This window comes from Trichosurus vulpecula, chromosome 9, assembly GCF_011100635.1.
Source record: "Trichosurus vulpecula isolate mTriVul1 chromosome 9, mTriVul1.pri, whole genome shotgun sequence".
In the NCBI taxonomy this organism is placed as follows: domain Eukaryota; kingdom Metazoa; phylum Chordata; class Mammalia; order Diprotodontia; family Phalangeridae; genus Trichosurus; species Trichosurus vulpecula.
In genome coordinates, this window is record NC_050581.1 from 132,107,067 (window position 1) to 132,127,846 (window position 20,780).

A 20,780-nucleotide genomic window follows, 5' to 3' on the forward strand; every position below is an offset into this window, starting at 1 on the left:
ATATAGCCATAATGCATAAAACATATACATTATATGTAAACATATATAAAAATAAATATATATATATATCAAATATCCATCATATATATAAATTATATACACAATTTTATACATAATTGTGTGTGTGTAATGAAGGGCCAGGACATTAGATTATTGAGCTAACAATACAAATTGAAACCCTAAAAAAATTATGTGAAACCATTTTCTATTATTATTTATTGCATTAAGATAACTAGACTTATATCATGCTTTCTTTTCATCGCCATCATCTAGAGCCATAAAGCATAGGTTTGCCCACCAGCCAGGCCCCATGGCAAGTACAGTAAAAGCTTTGTTAGGTTGCTAGAAGGGAAGAAGAATGAGCAAGAATAAACAGATTAGGTAAAAAACTTTATTACATGTAAAATATTTATTTTAGTTAAAGATTCACTTGGGTAAAGACTATTTATTATTAGACCTTGGAAATGATCATGGAGTAAGTTCCCTTACCTTGGGTTTCCTCCCAACCCTCTGGCTCTCTACATCCCTTGCCTGCCACCCCCCCCACCTCAGCAGGGGGGAAGTGGGGATTGGCCTATTCCTTCTTGATGTTGTATTAACTGTTTCCCAGGCCTAGAACTCTCTCCTTCCTCATTTCTTTTTTTTTTAATTTTAATTTATTTATTTAATATATTTAATTTTCAGCATTGATTTTCACAAGACTTTGAATTACAAATTTTCTCCCCATTTCTACCCTACCCCCCCACTCCAAGATGGCATATATTCTGGTTGCCCTGTTCCCCAGTCAGCCCTCCCTTCTGCCACCCCACTCCCCTCCCATCCCCTTTTCCCTTCCTTTCTTGTAGGGCAAGACAAATATCGACGCCCCATTACCTGTGTATCTTATTTTCTAGTTGCATGCAAAAACTTTTTTTTTTGTTTTTGAACATCTGTTTTTAAAACTTTGAGTTCCAAATTCTCTCCCCTCTTCCCTTCCCACCCACCCTCCCTAAGAAGTCAAGCAATTCAACATAGGCCACATGTGTATCATTATGTATAACCCTTCCACAATACTCATGTTGTGAAAGACTAACTATATTTTGCTCCTTCCCAACCGAACCCCCTTTATTGAATTTTCTCCCTTGACCCTGTCCCCTTTCTTTTTGTTTGTGATTACCTCCTCCCCCATCTGCTCTTCCCTCCATCATCCCCCCCTTTTTTATCTTTTTTCCATCTTCTTTCCTGTGGGGTAAGATACCCAATTGAGTGTGTATGGTATTCCCTCCTCAGGCCAAATCTGATGAGAGCAAGATTCACTCATTCCCCCATCACCTGCCCTCTCCCCCCCTCCCACAGAACAGCTTCCTCTTGCCACCTTTATGCGAGATAATCCACCCCATTCTATCTCTCCCTATCTCCCTCTCTCAATATATTCCTCTCTCATCCCTTAATTTGATTTTATTTCTTTTAGATATCTTCCCTTCAACTTCAATTCATCCTGTGCCCACTCTCTCTCTCTCTCTCTCTCTCTCTCTCTCTCTCTCTCTCTCTATATATATATATATATATATATATATATACACACACACACATACATATACACATACATACACATTCACTTATATATATATGTATGTATGTGTGTGTGTGTGTGTGTATATATACACACACACACACACACACACACACACACATATATGCATATTCCCTTCAGCTACCCTAATACTGAGGTCTCATGAATCATACACATCATCTTTCCATGTAGGAATGTAAACAAAACAGTTCAACTTTAGTAAGTCCCTTGCAATTTCGTTTTTTTTGTTCTTTTTCTTGATTACCTTTTCATGCTTCCCTTGATTCTTGTGTTTGAAAGTCAAATTTTCTATTCAGCTCTGATCTTTTCACTGAGAAAGCTTGAAAGTCCTCTATTTTATTGAAAGTCCATATTTTGCCTTGGAGCATGATACTCAGCAGTTTTGCTGGGTATTCTTGGTCTTAATCCTAGCTCCACTGACCTCCGGAATATCGTCCCTTCGAGTCTCAGCTCAAGTCCCACCTGCTCCAAGAAGCCTTTCCCAATCCCCCTTAATGGTAATGCCTTCTCCCTTCTCATTATCTCCAATTCATCGTGTCCATTAAGCCCTGTAATTGGATTTAAAGTCTGGTTGTACACAGGTTATAGTTTGGTTGTACATAGTTTCTGGCATGTTTTCTCACCCATTAGGACCATGAGCTCCTTGAGAGCAGAGACTGTTTCCTTCCTTTGTATCCGCAGCACTTAGCACAATGCCTGGCACATAGTAGGTACCTAATAAATGTTAGCTGACAGATTTGTTGACTAAGGAGAGAATCCTTTAGTGCTAAACACAATTCTAATAAATGCTAAACACAAAATCTAGTAAGGTCAGGTGTGCTGGTGTCTGATCCGTCTGGAGCTGAAAATTACTGCTTTTTACCTTGGTGCATTCAATTCCTTATCCCCACCTAAAAATGGTGACACAGAGCAGGTAGATTGTAAACTCTTTGACATTAAAATTTTTCTGATTTTTATCTCTGCATCCCCAGTGGCTAGCGGTTTGCACATAGTAGGTCCTTAATAAATGAATGTTGAATTGAGTTGCAAAATTGGTAAAGAAAGTCATATGATCCCTTGTTATTAAAGAGTGAGGAAGCATCTCCTATCTGCTATGACTAATCATCAGCATAGTGCACAGAAAATTGATTTCCAAGAAAATAACTGACATCAGAGGATTCTACGAACCTTTTCCATTCACCTTTCATTTCACTCCAGCTTCCAAGTATCTAAAGTTATATTTTTATTAACAAGCACCAAGAGTCTTTCTCCCATCCAACACCTTTCATCTACCAAAATACTACGCCGGTGCCCTACAAGGGGCTCAAAAATACTTTGGGAAATAGGATTTCAAAAGTATTAAATAATTTACCTAAATACGGAGTCCACAGAAATAGCATTTTACATTGTTAGTTTGCATTAGAAAGGGAAGAAATCTATTTGCTTTTTCCCTTTAATTTTTGCATCCTCAGTGCCTTCCACAAAGAAGGTACTTAATAAATACTGTTTGGTTTGTTGGATTGGATTTTTTAAATCATAACCATTAAGGTCCATAAAGCCTTCTTTAGTAGGTTGTATGCTAACCTGGCCAGAGACAGTCTGATAAAGTACAATTAAATTCAACAAATGTTGACAAGTGCAATTGTAGACTATATGTATATTTCCATGGGATAATTGGGTTTAATGATGCCTCTATATCACAAGGCTAAAGGAAAGGAAAACAGGGCCGTGGGTAGAGCCATTCAGTGAAAAATGACAGAGAAAAGTCAGTGGAAGAGAAGGAACAAACACCATGTAATTCATTTACTATCACTGCTCAAGAACTTGGGCTTCAGTCTGTCAAAAGAGCATTCATTAAGCACTTACTGCATTCTAGGAACTGTGTAAAGCGCCGGTGTTTGACCTTTGCTTAAGCTCATCCATGAGGACATCTTTTAACAAAAATGAAATGGAGTAGGGCAGGCTCTACCAGCAAGTCACAATTTAATTATAATTTATATATAAACTAGGATGAAAGTCATCTCCCCCTCTCAAATTTTAATGCCACTAGATAGGGATTTCATGTGAGCAAGAAAAAAATGTTTAAAATGACCCAGAGAATCAGATTTTAAAAAAACAAAGTTTTTTCACAGCAGAGTACACAGTCCTGGTCCTCCTGATAGGCTGGTCCCATCTAGAGATATCCCCTTGGAACCTTCTGACTTAGTAGCAGACTCTAATTCATTTTACCACAATGAAGGTAAGTCTTACACTGGGCTACAGACTCTATCACAAAGTCATGTTTCCTCTCTATTTTGATGGGATCTGCAATGCCCTTGTTCTTTAGAATAGGAAGGAAGAACTGCAGAAAAGCATAAGTATAGGGAGGCGTGATCACATCCAGAATATCAGAATAACAAGATACTGAGGGAGTGAGATGTCAATATTCCATTTCTCCAAACACTTCTGGATGTAATCAACAATGGACAAGACTTTAACCCTTATTCAACAGATGAACCATCCCATCCATCCACATTTTCTTCGATTCAAGCTGTTTCATTCCATCCAATTGGGAATGCTCTTTCTCCGACTGACCAATAATTACAAAATCTGGGGGTGGAAGAGGAGGGGGCAGGTACTGATCTTATCTAGTAAGGTCAGATGTGCTGGTGTCTGATCAGTCTGGAGTTGAAAATTACTGCTTTTCAGGTTGACGCCTTCAATCTATTAAAGCTACGACTTTGGTCTTAGAAGGAAAATAGATTCAGGGAATCCATTGGGGTATGTCATGGGCAGACCAGAAGTCACTCAGAGATTCAGACCATGCAGTCTAGCCCCAAAATTTTATAAAACTACGTCCCAGACATGATGACTTACCCTAGGGGTTAAAAGCAACAGCTAGGATTCAAACCCAGGTCCTCTGACTCCAAATTCAGCGTTCTTTGTGTTCTAGTCCTAGTTCTGACCTATGGACAAACCATTTCTCTACCTTAAAACTCAGTACCTTCCTCCATAAAATGAGGGGCTTGGATTGATATCCCAGCTCTAATGTTATGAGTCTTCTGTGTTAATTAAGCACCGGTTGGTGTTTGTCTTTGTTAAAACTTATCCCATTTGGATATTTAACGAAGTGAAATCTGACAGTTTCAAATTAGTATTTCTAAGATTTTGATTTTTAAATGACCAGCACTGGCAGTTGTTGTTGTTCACCCTTTATTTTCAAAGAGGACCAATGACATTACAGAATGATGCCTTGATTCAGCTGAATCAGATTTAAGTGAGGCAGAGCTGCACAGTCATCAGCCTCACTCTCTCTTCCAGATTCACTGAAGTCCAGTAGCAAAAAAAAATCAAATGACTGGAGATGGCCTGAGATGCAGTGGGTGACCTTGGTGTCTTTGAAGTCTGACCAAGCTCTAAGTGCTTCACAGAACCTGCTTCGGCTACCTTCATGGCTTTTGGAATAAATTGTTCTCATGCCCCTATTCCACTGTGGGAAGTCTTTACATACTTGTGGAGGAGACATCTCCCTAACTCGCCAAGGGAGTTGAGACCTGTCCATTACCCTCAACGCGGTTTAGCCCATCTACCTAGATGGTTTTACTAGTTTTACTATAGCTTGATCCTGGGCAAGTTTCTTAACCCTGCTTGCCTCAGTTCCTCCTCTGTAAAACGAGCTGGAGAAAGAAATGGCAAATCACTCCCATATCTTTGCCAAGAAAACCCCAAATATGGTCACACAGAGTCAGACGTGACCAAACAACACCGGCAGTATGGTAATAGTGGACTAAGGGCTGGCCTTGAAGTTAGCAAAGACCAGGGCTCAGGTCAATTAACCTCTCAATGCCCCCAGGCAAGTGTCTCTAAGCTTCTAAGTCACAGATAAATTACCCTGTCTACCTCAGTTCAGGGAGTTTTCATAAAGGGAATTAGTTTCCAGAGTGAATATCCATACCTAGAGTTACCTATATCTATTAAATCACAGGTACAAACCAACCAAACAAAAAACCATCATTTTTTCTTGGGCTTCTAAAGCTGCATGAAGTTTAGGAGAGATGTTTCATTTTCTTGATTAAGTTTATTCTGCTTAAAAGATCAAAGTTAATTTTATATTAAAAAAAACAACAACAACTTGGAGCTGCTGTTGATGATCGGCTACCAAACAGGTTAAAGATTTGTAGTTGGGAAACTGCTATATTTTAAAACTGAGAGATCAACCAGGGTGTAACATTGACTTCAGGAGGTAAATCTCTATATCACATGATAGGCACAGATGTACTTTCCCTGAATTAATTAATAACTTTAGTCATCTAGAAAATCCACTTAAACAATGAAATTCATTCTTCAGCCAGGCTAGTTAATAAGACAATATGGTACTTGGAAAGAGCCCCACCTCAGGAATAAGAGAACCAACTTGTTGCCTGGGGGTAATGAGAAGTTAAAAGACTTGCCTAGGGTCATGCAACCTCAGAGGAAAGACCCAAAATTAGTTAGTCCTTCATGATTCAGAGGCCAGTCCTCTATCCAACATGACACCCTGCCTCCATCTACAAAGACATAGAGAGAGAATTTGTTGTATCCTTAATTAAAATTGCCCATGGAGGGGCAGCATTGACATCATGGAGAGAACACTGGCTCTTCACTTCACTAAATTACTTCAACTCTCTAGACTCTAGTTTCTTTATCTATAAAATGTGAAGGTTGAACAAGATGGCCTCAAGGTCCTTTTTAACTTGAAAACTGGGACCTTCTGGCCATAAAATGTTGGAATGATAGTACAGTTAGGTGAATTAGATGAAATAACTCTCTTGAGACCGCTGAAAATAATGGAATGAAGAGAGGTCTCTAGCGACATACAACAAGGTTCTTGATTTTAAGACAAGTTCTGTTCCTCATTTTTACAAACTTAAGTTTATGAAAACACAGCAAGCCTGACAAATCTTCATAACACAAAACTGAGAAGGGTAACTAATATGTTGGATAGCAAAGTCAGCATACGAAAAGAACCTGACTGGTTGGAAGAATAGGCCAAGTTTTAAAAGATTAAATTTAATTAAGTCAATTTGGGGTTTTTTGGTTTGTTTGTTTTAATGCGTGGATACATAATGGGGGAACTAAGCCTTAAAAGCAATCCTTGCGGGGAAAAAAAAAAATTTGGATTCATGGTTAACTTCAAGTGGTGTGATTTAGCTGTACCCCAAAAGTCAAGGTAATTCATTTTAGGCTGCATTAATAAATGCAAACTGTCCAAACAAGAGATAACAGTTATTCCGTATGCTCTGGTCACTGCTAGAATCTTACATTCTCTTCTGGATAATACATGAGGGCAGGCCTCTTTTTTGCATCCCCAGCTTAACACAGTACCTGACATAGTAGGTGTTAATAAATGTTGATTGATTGATCAATTTTAAGAGGAGAATAGCATCCACAAGTGGGTCATGAAGATAGATAGTCCCATAAGGAAAGGCAGGTCTGAGGTTAACACTTTGGTTTCCCTCCCAGGCCTCATCCCACAAAGGAATACAGTGACAAAATATCAGCAGTGCAGTTCATCACCTTCCTAAGACCCTCCAAACCCAGTGTATGACAGGGTAGTTCAGAGATGCTGAAATGTATCAGGGGGCAAACCCCAAAATGGCTCTAATTTCTAGAAATATGCACAATGACCCCTGGAAAAAAATTATTTCCCACTTCTATTTTGTAAATGACTTTTTTTTCCACTTTTAGTGATGACCTCTCAAATTTTTAGTTTTGTCACATTCCTGCTCTTAATATAGTTAGTCATTATCCCATTTAGGTTTATAGTCTTATTCTGCACTATGACCATCTATAGGGGGGAAAATTGCATTATAGACATTTCTGCACATAGAAATTCCACACTAAATCAATACAGATGAACTTCTGAGATTCTTACAATGTCAAGAATATAAGCAAGCCCCAAGAAATAGTTGCAATGACTATTATGGACTGCTAAGACACGAGAGAGTAGAAAGGCTTCTGTGAAAGAAGCCAAGTGTTTAGATCGGGTGATTACATATAAGTGAATGGAGTCAATTTCCTGGGGTCAATGATAATAATCCATTGGGGTTCATAAGACATATTTACATTTGGTAAAAGAGACAGTAAAGCTGCGCTATAAAGAACTCCAATAAACTAGTCTATTCCAAAGCTAGTGAGAAGCAAAGAATCTGTTACATATGAAATTAAATTCTATTTTTAAAATGATGTTTCTACAAAAAAAATGGGGAATAAATAGAAATAATCAACTACCAGGTTGGTCAAAGAAATTTGAGACTGAAAGACAGAAAAATCTTCAAGATAATTTTCATAACTAGAATATAAGCCTACTATTCATGAAGTTTTTATAGGCAAGGCAGATAGGTGATGTAATCAATAGTAGGGTCGTGTCAGCTATATTTACACAGCTGCGAGATATTAAAGATGGAGAAGTAAAATATTTTGTAATAAAGTACAAAGTGTGAAAGGCAAAATAGAAAGTGAACAGAGCACCTGCTAAGTAACAGAAAAGGCTGGATAAAACATTTTTACATTTATATATGATGGGTATCAGTAGAAATCAGTCACTTCAAGAGTAGGGGAACCAGGAAGCCTAGTGACTAAGAGATTAACCAATAACAAAAATTATGGTTGTTTGGCTGAATGTTTCTCTCTTCCAAGGCTTATGCTGCCCTCTTATAATTCATTAAATTCAAATTCTCATTCTAAGGAGATTTTTCAATCCAAACGCTACATGGGATAGAAGTGTGTTTATATTCATATAACTAAAGAGGCTTCTAAATTTACAGAGCAAAAAGTACAAAATGTTGAGAAATTCAAAGAGAAAAGAGAAACCCATTATTTGATTTTTAGGAAAAACAACTTATGTTGAATTGAATATACACTTGAACAGTAAGCTCTACATGCTAGAGAATCACAGCATCATGTACAATCCTCTCCTTTCCCACTGTATATGGATATGCTCATTTTTTTAGTCTTTTAAAAATGCAAAATGAAAAGAGAAATTTTTAAAGGGACAAACTGTCACTTAAATAGGATTTAAGTTGTAATAAAGGAAAACTTCCCAAAAGCCCCCAACTTGCTGTAAAAGTATCCACGCACCTGACCTTCCTCAAATTTAAGATTTCCCTCAGTGACCCTCTTAAAATGTAGGACTCAGAAATAGGCATAATATTCCATGTATGGTCCACATGTGCCAGGTACAAAGAGAACTATCTCCTTTCTTGCCTTTGGTGTATATGGGGTCTTTCTTTTTAAGAACTTAAAATATATGCCTAACAATGGAATATATGAGTCAAATGACATGGACATTTTAACCACTTTATTCACATAATTCCAAAGCTGCCAAGAATAGTCAGACCAATTCGCAGCTTCACCAACAATGCATCAGTATGACCATCTTTCCATAACTCAGCCAAAATTTACAATTCTGGGTTGTTGTTTTTTTTTAAACAACCACCAATTAGCTGGTTGTGACCTGAAAGCCCAGGGTCATTTTGTTGTCCATTTCTCTATTAGTTACCTGGAATATTCTTTGTTCATAGTCTATTTCTTTTCAGAACTGCTTGTTCATACTTTTTTACCACTTCTCTACTGGTAAATGGCTTTTAGATGCCTTGGTTTTGTTTATACAAAAGCTTTTCAATTTTACATAATCACATTTTCTATTTTATCTTTTATAATAGCTTTTATCCCTTGTGATTAAGAATTTATCCCTTATAGCCACTTTTAAATTATTCATTATTTAATATTTAGGTCATCTATCCATTGCAGGTACAGAATTGACATTAGTTATACTCTGATATCTCTTTTGGATGGCACAATATCATATGTCCAGTGGATAAATTTATTAAAGCTAAGCTACCTGGAATCATTATGGGAAAGAGTCATTTTGGATCAGCTCACAGTTCACTCCCCTAGATTCCAGTATTTTTAAAAAATAAATAAATAAAAATAAACTAGTTGTATGGAGAGGCCTATAAAATGCATTATACACTCCTTGAATTTCTTAAGATACACAGTGGTATTATAATTCAGTTATCTTTGTAAACATAGGTCACATAATGTAGACCTACAACGGACAAATATCAAGTACAACCCCTTTATTTTACAGATGAAGTCCAGAAAACATAAATAACTTGCCAAAGTCACACTAGTAGTAAATGGAAGAATCTTATCTCAAGAAATGTTTTTATGTTCTATCGCCTTTGGAGCTGCTGAGGAATAGAGGACTATTTTCCTTTACACGAAATGACCTAAGAATATTGAGTTTTTTTGAAAGCTTTTTTTAAAGTCTCTTTTTTGGTAAATTTCCCATGTCTTCCTTTTCTGACAATTGTCAATTATTACTGTTTTCACTCAGTCCACCTGTAGCTAACCCGTATACATTTCTAATTTATTGTTGCTGTTTAGTCAGCTATTCGTGTTCAACTCCTCCTGACCTATTTGGGGTTTTCTTGGCAAAAATACTGGAGTGGCTTGCCACTTCCTTCTCCAGCTCATTTTATAGATGAGGAACTAAGGAAAACAGGGTTTAGTGACTTGTCCAGGGTCACACAGCTAGCAAGTGTCTGAGGCTGTCTTTAAACCCAGGTCCTCCTGACTCCAGGGCTGGCACTCTATCCACTGTGCCACCTTCCTGCCTGTTTCTAATTTCCTGCTTCTAAATCTAGCATAAGCTCAAGTCCTACATAACCTGAGCTGGTTAGAACAGTGTGGAAAACAAGTGTGTACAGTCTCTGAGGAAGGAAGGCCTGGGAGCCTCAAGGACTTAAGAACACAGATTTAGAGACCCTAGAGATCATTCCATCAATGCCCTCAATTATACCAGTGACTATTCTGAAGACCAAAGAGGTTAAGTGATTTGCGCCTATGTCACACAAATAGTAAGTGGCTAAGTCAGGATCAAAACCCAGGTCCTTCAAGTCAGGGATCCTTCTTTCTGCACCATGCTAAGCTATCCTAACCTGTCAAAGGCTTCTTTAGCATTTTGATTCTCAGTAAAATCCCAGGTGGGCAAAACTGCTGAAGAAAACTGGACTTTTATATATGGAAGCGATATTGTAATTAGGAAACAAATGCCTGTCTCAGAATGAGGCAAGATCCCACACCAATGTATCAACATTAAGAGGTCCATACCCACTGACATGTCAACTTATAGAGCCTCCAACGATGGTGGAAGAGAGGAGCAAACCACAACACCCGAAACTCCCTTGTTTCCAAGAGAAATTCTTCTTCTCCTCTTCATTCAAAATAATGCTCAAAAATAGGATAAAGCTTTTTTTTAGGAACCGCCAAACAAGAATAAGCTGCTTACTTTAGGAACAAGTTAATCAAGTGAAAGCAATAAATCCTCTTTGCCAGAGAGAAGGTAACAGGTCAAGGAAAGTCACAGTTAATCTTTCATTCTAAATAACAGGTGCATTGCAAAGAAATGGCCAGCTAGCCACTGGTCACATGGGTCAATGAACCCAAGGGCTTTTACAACGTGCCCTTTCATGACTCAGAAATTAGGAGAGTCACTAACCAAGCTGCATCTTGGTCAAATGATCTTCCCTCCCTGAGAGACTTAGAAGACACACCTGCCTGTCAGCCACCACCCAAGAGAGACAGGGTTAAAAAACAAAACAAAACAAAACAAACCTGCAGGCTGAATTAATGGCATCTGCAGACAAGAGGAAACTGGATATTCTTTCATTAGCAGAGTTCAGTCTGACTTGGGAAGAAACAAAATAAGATTTAGTGCCTTGCTGGAGAATTTCACCAATCTCTTAGCCTCATTTTCCCTATCCTGGGTGTTAATTTAACAGGCTTCCCTGGGGATAGTTGCAACAATTCACAGCTTCACTAATAATACTTTACTGTGCCTAGCTTTCTACAACTTCTCCAAAATTGATTGTTCCTTTCTTTTGTTTGTTTTTCCAGTTTGCTGGGTATGAAGTGAAAACTCAGTAGCACATATGGGTATCAATATTCATATATAAGAACAGGGTCATGTGTCAAAATCAAATAAAAAATGATTTCTGGGTCATTGGCCATTTGTGATTATGCAAACGTCTGCTATTCTCCTTGTATGCTAACAACTGAGGGTTAACAGCTACTTCCCAGTCTTACTTTTCCTTTTGTCTTAGATCCTGATTTGGTAGCTTAGGGACTGGACCTGTGACCTTCTTGGTACAGGAAAGCCCTAGATGAGGAAAATCCCTTTACCAATGCAGAACTGTACCTGCTATAAAACACAATAGTCTTACAGTTTCTAAGAACACAGAGATGTGAAGGGACTTGATCAGTAAGTATGAGAGAGAAAGTAAAAAATCATGAAAAAGGTCATAAAACATCCATTAAGATGCACTTAGAGAGGGTACCCTTGCCCTTTGAACAAAAAAAAAAATGGTCTGAATTTTGACCATAAAGTCCCTGAAACTTGTACTACTATTTCTAATTTTGCATGAATTTGCATCCTTTCATTTGAAGGTCAGCTTCCCTATGGTTTCATGCTAAATGTACTGAATGAAATTATTTTCGTTGTGAAAATTCCACATAAACTCTTAGACTATACTCTACTGACTAGACCTGACATCATGAAAACCTAATCCACATTTCCATTGTGGAAATATATTCCCACTTTACCTCTCAAATTACCCACAGCTTCTCTCATGTTGAGAATATGGCATAGTCCAAAGAGTACTGGACTTGGATCAGGTGACACCTACTATATATCTAAGACTTTCCTGATCCCTCCATAGCTGGTAATGTGCTTTCTCTCCTTAAACTGAACGCGCTACCTTTTCTATGTGTTGTATCCCTACTAAAATACAAACTATTTGAATATAGGGGCATTTGATTTTTTTGTATTTATATCCCCAGAAACTAATACAGTGTGCCACCTTGAACATCATAGGTACACAATGCTTGTTAAATCGATGAATGCACTAATGAATTGATCTCTACTGTTAGAAGCAGCCATTGCAAAAAGCCATTGCAAATTGCACATTTCAATTACCATCAACATTGTTTCTTTTTCCTGATTTAGTTAACTTATGAATTAGTTCATGTGGATTAGCAAATATTTTGGAACACCCTACATACATTTTACTGGGTATTGTGGGGTATATAAAGAAATCTAATAGACATCTCAAAAGGTTTATCTGGAACTCAGAACACATTTCCCTAGAGAAATACTCAAACATGCAAATGAATCTGTGATTTCATCCATTCAAACATTTCCTTCAATGATGCAGCCCAAAACCCATCTATGTCTTCCTGTTCTATGCTATTCTTGTGTGCATCATTCTGCAGGCCTTCCCTGCTTGTACCAAGGTAGCACTCTGGCCATCCATCTGCTACCTATTGCTCTCACCACAGCCCACCTTCTCTTCTTGTTGTACCACTCTGATGACAGCCTTTACTCCTCTTTCTCTTGAAGGGTTCTTCATTGGTTGTAGCCTGTTCACACCCACCCTGTACCTTTCCTTTGCCTCAATGTGATATTTAGTTTTAGATCTTTAGAGGAGACAGTGGTGTTCCAGTTCTCATAATCATACAATACTAGTGAAAAGTTTCTATTGAAAAGCTGGGCTTTTGCTTTTATGGGAAGGTCAAGATCAGTAGAAGTGCTTTAGTTCTCTCCGTTACTTCTTTTCCACTCTGGGTCCCCAGCCCACTGGCCATCTGTCCCAGATACATATTAGACAAGTCCTATTGGGTATCCATTCAGGTGCAAGTAAAAATCTGGTCAATAGATTTTCTATTTAGTCCATCTGTATTACTAGATAGTCTAAAATCCTCTGAGGGCATTACAAATCTTCCAGGAAGCTCTACAGTGTCTTGGGACTTGATTCAATTAACACAATGTCACCAACAAACAGAAGCATCTGAACAATCTCACAATCCACAAAGGTTCCCTCCTTGACCTGGACTCTGTGTTAGATCTCCTCTACCACAATGGGAAATGCTTTTGGCAAGCATACATCACCCTGTTTTAGGCCTCACCTAAAATTGGGAGAATCACCAAATGGGGCTTAGTTTTGTTAATACATTTTCTGATTCTGATACATGCTTTCTTGTAGTAGAGCCTATAAGGCAATGTTCTGTTCTACCAAAGCAAATGGTTTTTTTGGGTAATCAATATAAAGTAATCTTATGGGACCTTCAGTCAATTGTGAGATGTGTTACAGAGTTATATATCATTTGTGAAAGAAAGCCTGCTTATTCCCTACTAATACTGTCATCCAGGGTGCATTTAATTCATATTTAAATGACCTCCCTAAAGATTTCGTATAGAAGAAGAGTGGGTATACAGGATGGGAGTTAATAATGTTCTTTTTATTACTTTTTTCATATTAATAAGGTTCAAGATTTTTTACATTAATTTGATACCTTCTCCTCCCTCAGATTTCCTTATATATCTATCAGTCCTTCAATGCCTTTGTAACTGTATTTGTCTCCAGGATAGAGCTCCTACTCTACGTAAATTGATCCAGTCTGGCTGCTTGTTCTGTTTTTGTTTTTTGGTGTGCTTTTTTTTTCCTTTGGTGCCATTTCTCTCCCCTCTACAAACCCCTCAGGGATTGTGATCCTAGGGTCTAAGCATGGTGGTTCCATTGTCCTCGAAGAAGAAAACAGTTTGTTTAAATGATTTTTTTTTGCAAATATTTTCCATTTTTATTCTGTTTGCAGTACTCCTCATTTTCATACTCGAATGCCTTTAAAAATGACTCTGCAAAGCTGAGTATCTTGCCAAACTTTCTTTAAACTGGTTTTACCCTCCACTGATTTTCTCCGCTTTATGAGATGATACCGCTCACAATCATCCATCAACCTTCTTAAGAGTTTACAGACAAGTTTATGTTCTAACCCAGTATTGCCTTTGGCTGACATCTCTTTCCATTTGGCAAATAAGGCAAATGTTTGCTGACTAAGGCACTTTCTGGGTTCTTTTGGTTTGCTTGTTCTAGCAACTAATTTGCTTTGGCTTTACTTCTGGATGAAATTATTATAATCAATGTCAATTTTTTTTTTGGATATTTCCCACTTTTAATTTTTCAATAGTTTATTTAAATAATTCAGAGTAAGTCATCTCAATTGCACCATATCTTTTCTCATGACTATTCTTTCTTCTTATTTATCATAATTTCTGTTCTGAGACAAGTTGACCATCTAACTGTGCACAGAGAGCCAAGTCAAAGATAACTCCCAAATCGGTCACTAGCTTTTTGCGCCTGTTAAAAGGTACTCAATTTCATTCTCTGCCATATTATTTGGATCAAATGAGATGACATGTAGAAAGTACAGTACAAATCTACAAGCACTATATAAGAGTTCGCTATAATAAAAACAATAATACAATAATAATTGGTGGTGGTGGTGGTGGTAGTAATAGCCATTATCATCAAACTAGTCATTATTATAACCATTTCTAGTACATGCCAATTCTTTTTTTTTTTTTCAGAAAGGATTCATCATATAGAGGTGTTAAGTCTTCTCTTCCATAAAAGTGTTTTAAATGGTGTTTAGGCTCCCAGGCTAGCCATTAAAATACTATTTAATCCATGAGATAAAGAAACACTAAACTGAGAGCCAGGAGACAAGGGCTTAGTCCCAAGCTCAGCAACTGACTAGACAAGTGACTTTTAAAAATTTCAACAAATATTTATCAAGTACCTATTTTCCATATAAAGGGGATAATGGAAGGATATATAAAGTTTATATTAAGATCTAGTCCCTTCCCTCACAATCTAGTGGGAGGATAATACATTCATAAATAGTTAAACAAGACATGATAAGAGAGGTATGAAGTGCTTTGTGGTGCCGCAAGAGAAAAGGTAATTACCAACAAAAGGTATCAAGGAAAGCTTCTTGGAGGAGGTAACATTCAAGGTGGATTTTAAAGGCCGCATCAGTTTGTACGCAGCAGGTAGAGAAGGCAGGGGGTGGGTATGCCAGGCACAGGGGAACAGCATAAACAAAAAACATAAAAGTAGCAGTGGCAATGAAAGGAACAACGCACAAGGTAGGCGAGTTTGACTGTAGCATGGAGTTTGTGAATAGGGAGTTATCTAAACTAAACCTGGAAAGGAGGGTAGCACTAGCTTATGGAACCCTGTGAATGTCAACTAAAGGAATCCTGACCTTGATAGCACTAAGGAATCACTGAAGAGTTTTGAACAAGAGCGTGCCAAGCCCAAATCTATACACAAGGAAGGTAAATCTTGTAGCTCTCTAAAAGATAGTTTAGTGAGGGGATCAAGTAGAGGTAGGACGTTTGTTAGGAGTCTGTTATTACACTAGGCACTTAGCCTTCAGGGCCCCAACTTCTTCATCTGAAAAAAATTAATTTGGCTTAGATGATCTTTAAGGTCACTTCCAGGTATCAAATACTGTAATCTTAAGAAATTTCATCAGCGGGGATTCCGCTGGTAGCAGGTGAGTGGGAAGGTAAGGAAGGAGTGAACATAGTGGTTTGTGCATAGATATCGTTTGTAAGGCAAGAGTTTGGAATACGGAGGTGCTTCTACAGGCCTGCCCACAACACACTTACAATTTAGATTTCAAAATGGATTCTTGCTACACCTTCTGCACTTCTGTTCTAAGCCAGCGGCTGACTAAAATACATGCCAAGATTCAGACTTACTCATAAGAACATCTCTTCTTTGGACCACTTGCTAGACAAAAGGCAATACTTCAATTTTCGTATTACTGCTTAAAACAGCCATTTTAATTTTGAGAAGAAACGCTATTAACTGGGGTTTTTTTCCCCTGAGGTTACAGATAGAAACACAACACTGCCAGCACTATCATATCCATTTCCCATGGCCCACTTTTCACTCAGTCTTACCTTGGTGATTTAAGGCGACTCGGGCAGGTTGTTCTTGGAATCCAGGTTCCACTAGTTCGCTCTGACCGTGAGTAGAAGTCTGATCTACCTTGTCCTAAAAAAGCAGAGAAGCCTAATTAAATCATGAATTTCACGTTCTCCAGGAACTATAAGCTCTAGGGCATTGTGTGAGATCTCCAACATATGGATCTATGTTGCAAACTACAACTTCCATCATACCTGTAGGGACTCATCGTCCCTATACCCCATCAGTCCATCACAGAGAATTCATCTAATGTGCTGGGGACCCGGCTCTCATTCTCTTGAAATCTCCTTATAAACAACAAAGATTGTGGGCTACCCATCGGTCATCTTTACAATACTCCAAAGATGGGAAACTAAGTACAAAATGACATCAGGCATAGAATGATTATTTTAGAGCTAGAAGAGAGCTTAATCCAAACTCCTCATTGTATAGATGAAGAAACTTATGGCCACAGGAGACACAGTTGGGAGACAGAATTCCTCAGGGGTGCTAGAATAAATATGAACTACTTTTTCCAGCACAAATGATTTTCCTGAATGGACACTTTAAAAGGATTGCTACTTGTTTGAATCCAACAGGCAGAGAAGGCAGAAATGGGCCTGCTGGGCATAGGGAATAGCCTAAAGAAAAGCATAAAATCAAAATGGCAGTGAAACAAACAATGTATTGAAGCTGTAGGTATCCAGAGGCTGCTCTGGTCTGCCTGGCTACTGTCTTGCATTCTAATTTCTACATCCTAATTTCATACCGCACATGAGTCTTCCATAATGACTACTGATATTTTTGGAGTAAGCCCTCCTTCCTTCCACCTAAGACAGATGTCTAGTGAAAGTAGTTTTAAAGAGTTTCTTTGACAATACACTTATATCCGAAATTTCATATACAAAACCTTATAATCAATTATTCAATTGATCAATATTTATTAAGCACCTACTACATGCCAGGCAATATGCTAAGTGCCAGAGATACAAAAAGAGGCAAAAGACAGTCTTTGCCCTCAGGGAGCTTACAATCTAATGGAGGAGAAAACAAGCAAACATAGGCAAACAAACTATGTATAGGATAAATAGGACATAATCAACTGGGGGAAGGCACTAGAATTAAGAGGGGCTGGCGAAGGCTTCTGGTAGAAGGTGAGATTTTAGTTGGGACTTTAAGGAATCCAGGGAGGTCTGCTATCTGGGAAGAGAACAGGGAGTGTTCTAGGCATGGGGGGACAGCCAAACAAAATGCCCAAAGTCAGGACATGGAAGACTAAAGAGGCCAGTGTCACTGGATCAATGGGAATGTTTTGGGGAGTAAGGTAGAAGTCTAGAAGGTAGGAAGGAGCTAAGTTATGAAGGGCTTTGAAGTCTCAACAGAACACTTTGTGTTGGATCCCAGATGTGATAGGGAGCCACTAGCATTTCTTGGATATGGGAAGGGTGTGGTTGGACCAGTCCTTTAGTGCTTTAGTGGCTGAATGGAGGATGGACTGGAGTGGGGAGAGACTTGAGACAGGCAGACCCACCAGCACATCATGACAATAGTCCAGGTGGGAGGTGATAAGAGCCCTACACTAGAGTGGTGACAGTGCCAGAGGAGAAAAGGAAGCATATTCAACAGATGTTGAAAAGGTGAAAGGCAGGCCTTGGCAACAGGTTGAGTATGAGAAATAGGATAGATGGGTGACAGGATATGAGCAACTGTGAGGCGCAGGGGATGATACCGCGGTTTCAAGCCTGAGGTACCGGCAGGATGGATAGTGTTGCAGATATAGGGAAGGCAGGAGAAGGGTTAGGGAGAAAGAAAATGAATGAGTTCTGTTTTGGACATATTAAGCTTAACAGTTCAAGTTGTCTGAAAGACAGATTGGAGGTCAGAGAAGTTGGGGCAGGACAGGTAGATCTGAAAATCATCAGCATATGGATGGCAAATAAATCCATGTTAGCTGATGAAATCACCAAGTGAAGTAGTACAAAGGGAGCAAAGAAGAGGGCTCAGGAGAGAGCCCTGTGGGAGACTGACAGCTAAAGGGCATGATCTGGATAAGATTCCAGCAAAGGAGACAGAGGAGGAGTGGTCAGCTAGGTAGGAGGAGAACCAAGCAAGAGTCATACCCCAAAAACCTAAATAGAACAGAATTTTATGGAGGTGAGGTGATCAACATAGAAAGTAGAAGAGAATGAAGATTGAGAAAAGACCATTGATTTGGCAATAAAGGGATCACTGATAACTTTGAAGAGAGCAGTTTTGGTGATATGACAAAGCTGGACGCCAGACTGTAGGGAGTTAAGAGAATGAGAGGAAAGAAAGGGGAATCACATATTGCAGATGGTATTTTCAAGGAGTTTGGCCAGAAAGGGCAAGAAAGATTTAGGACAACAGTTATTAGCAATGGAAATAAGGGTTTTTTCAAGATAGGGGAGACATAGGCATGTTTGTAGACAGAGAGGGATGAGCCAGTAGCCAGGAAGAGAATTGAAAATAAGCAATGAGTGTGAATGATTGAGGGAACAATCTTCTGAAGGAGACAGAATGAAATGGGGTCACTTGAGTAGGCAGACAGGTTAGCATTGGTAAAGCATAAAGAAACCTCATCCTGTGAGACAGGGTTCATGGAGGAGGAGATGACGGCAGAAGGTATGTGAGTGATAAGAGATGGGGAAGACGAGAAAAGGTGGAGCTGATGGGACGGAATCAATTCTTTTTCTGTAAAATATGAGAGTGAGGGGAGAGGCAGGCATCAGAGGTCTGAGGAGAAAGAAAAATGTTTAGAAGAGCCTTTGTGGAGAGTGGGACAGTGAATTAATAATGGAGGTCTAGTAGGATTGCCGAGCAGCAGTGAGGGCCCACTTTATGTTGTGTAACATCAGTTTACAGTGGAACCAATCAGAACGGTCGCATGATAGTCTCCATCTTCATTCAGCAGCACATGTGTGAATGGTAGGAGGGATCCAAAGAGGAGGCTTGGCCAGATACAATCGGTGAAATGAAGAAAGGAGGAAAATGTAGAGTTGAATTGGCTCACCAATATATGATAAATACAATGCCTCAAAGAACTCTGGAAGAGGATCAAAACCGGAGGCAAAATGTCCTTATTTTAACAGAGTGTAAAAAATTTTTTAAAAAATTATCGAGATATGCACGGATCAAAAAATTTAAAGGAGTAGTAATACTAATCAATAACAATGTCTAGTATTTATATAGAGCTTTAAGGTTTGAAGAGCGCTTTACATGTTATCTCCTTTGACCTATATACAACAATCCAGCAAAAGATAGGAGTTATTATCATTTGCATTTTATAGATGAGGAAAATGAGGCATAGAGAGGTTATTAAGTGACTTGTCCAAGGTCACACAGCTAGTATCTGGGCCCACCTAGCAGCACAGCAGCAGCATATGAGGAAGGATGATACAGTAGAAGCAGAAACCACTGGAATAGAAGTCGCAAGGCCTAGCCTTGGCTCTGCTATTCATGAGAGGCCTTCAGCAGATTCCTCAACTTCTCTGAGTGGAAGCCTAAAAATAATACTTGCGACACTCACCACACTGGGTTGTTGGGAGGTTCACAGGGGCAAGATGCTATGTAATCCTGCAAAAACTTTATTAATTTATTCCAATTACTTTTTTTCTGGGGTGGGGCAGAGGAAGAAAAAAAAATGTTTGACCTTGAAGCTGAGCGGGGAGGGGGAGTGTTGGGGGGAGACACGTGGTAAGGAGAGAGTACATTCCAGGCAAGAAGGAATCCTTGGACAAAGTTGTGGGGGTGGGAGATGGAAAGTGACACTGGAGGATCAGCAAGGCTGCCAGTTTGGCTAGATTAAAGAAGATATAAAGGGGAGTAATTTATAACAAAGGTATAAAAGCTTTGAAGGACTTTAAATTTGAAACAGAGGAGTCTGCATTAACTAGAGGTATTAAAAATGATCCTGGTCCACAACCCTAACTTAGTGAAATAATCCACACACCTATAAGCCCTCCTGAGGGTGCTGTGTTCCAGTCCAATCCAGAAGATGTCTTGGAATAGAAACAAAGTAGGTCCTGGACTTGCCTAATGTTTACTCTGACCTCTAGGCCAGTCCCATGCCCAGAATGGAGAGATATAGACAACGAATATCTTTCTGTACAAAAGGACTTTTCTTATCTAGAGTTCACTTATCTGGAGAGCTTAATTATCAAGAACACAGTGAAAACTGGGAAGGTAAGCAAAAAAGGCCTCCGAACAAGGAAAGCAAGTGCTATAAAGTGCAAGCACTAAGTTCATGCGTTAACCTCAGAGGCAGTTCTCATCACTTAGTCAGAGCCTATTTATTCTTACTTTACACAAGATTCTAATGAGTTTAGTTATTTCCCAGCTCACAGTGACTCACAAGTAGCTGGAAATGCTAG

The 20,780-nt window shown here is 38.8% G+C and overlaps 1 protein-coding gene across 4 annotated transcripts in view; it reads right to left on the bottom strand.

Annotated features, from left to right (window-relative positions):
* The window catches only part of GRB10 (growth factor receptor bound protein 10), a 278,478-nt gene that overhangs the window by 142,028 nt on the left and 115,670 nt on the right, over nucleotides 1–20,780 (bottom strand). For 3 of the 4 annotated variants that reach the window (XM_036737462.1, XM_036737459.1, XM_036737460.1), the window contains one exon: nucleotides 16,386–16,479. Coding sequence is in view for 3 of the 4 variants with exons in the window: in XM_036737459.1 (XP_036593354.1) it covers nucleotides 16,386–16,479 (94 nt within the window). In the remaining variant the exon portion in view is untranslated. Of the gene's footprint in view, nucleotides 1–11,191; nucleotides 11,261–16,385; nucleotides 16,480–20,780 lie in introns of all 4 variants that reach the window. The other variant, XM_036737461.1, reaches the window with a different exon arrangement.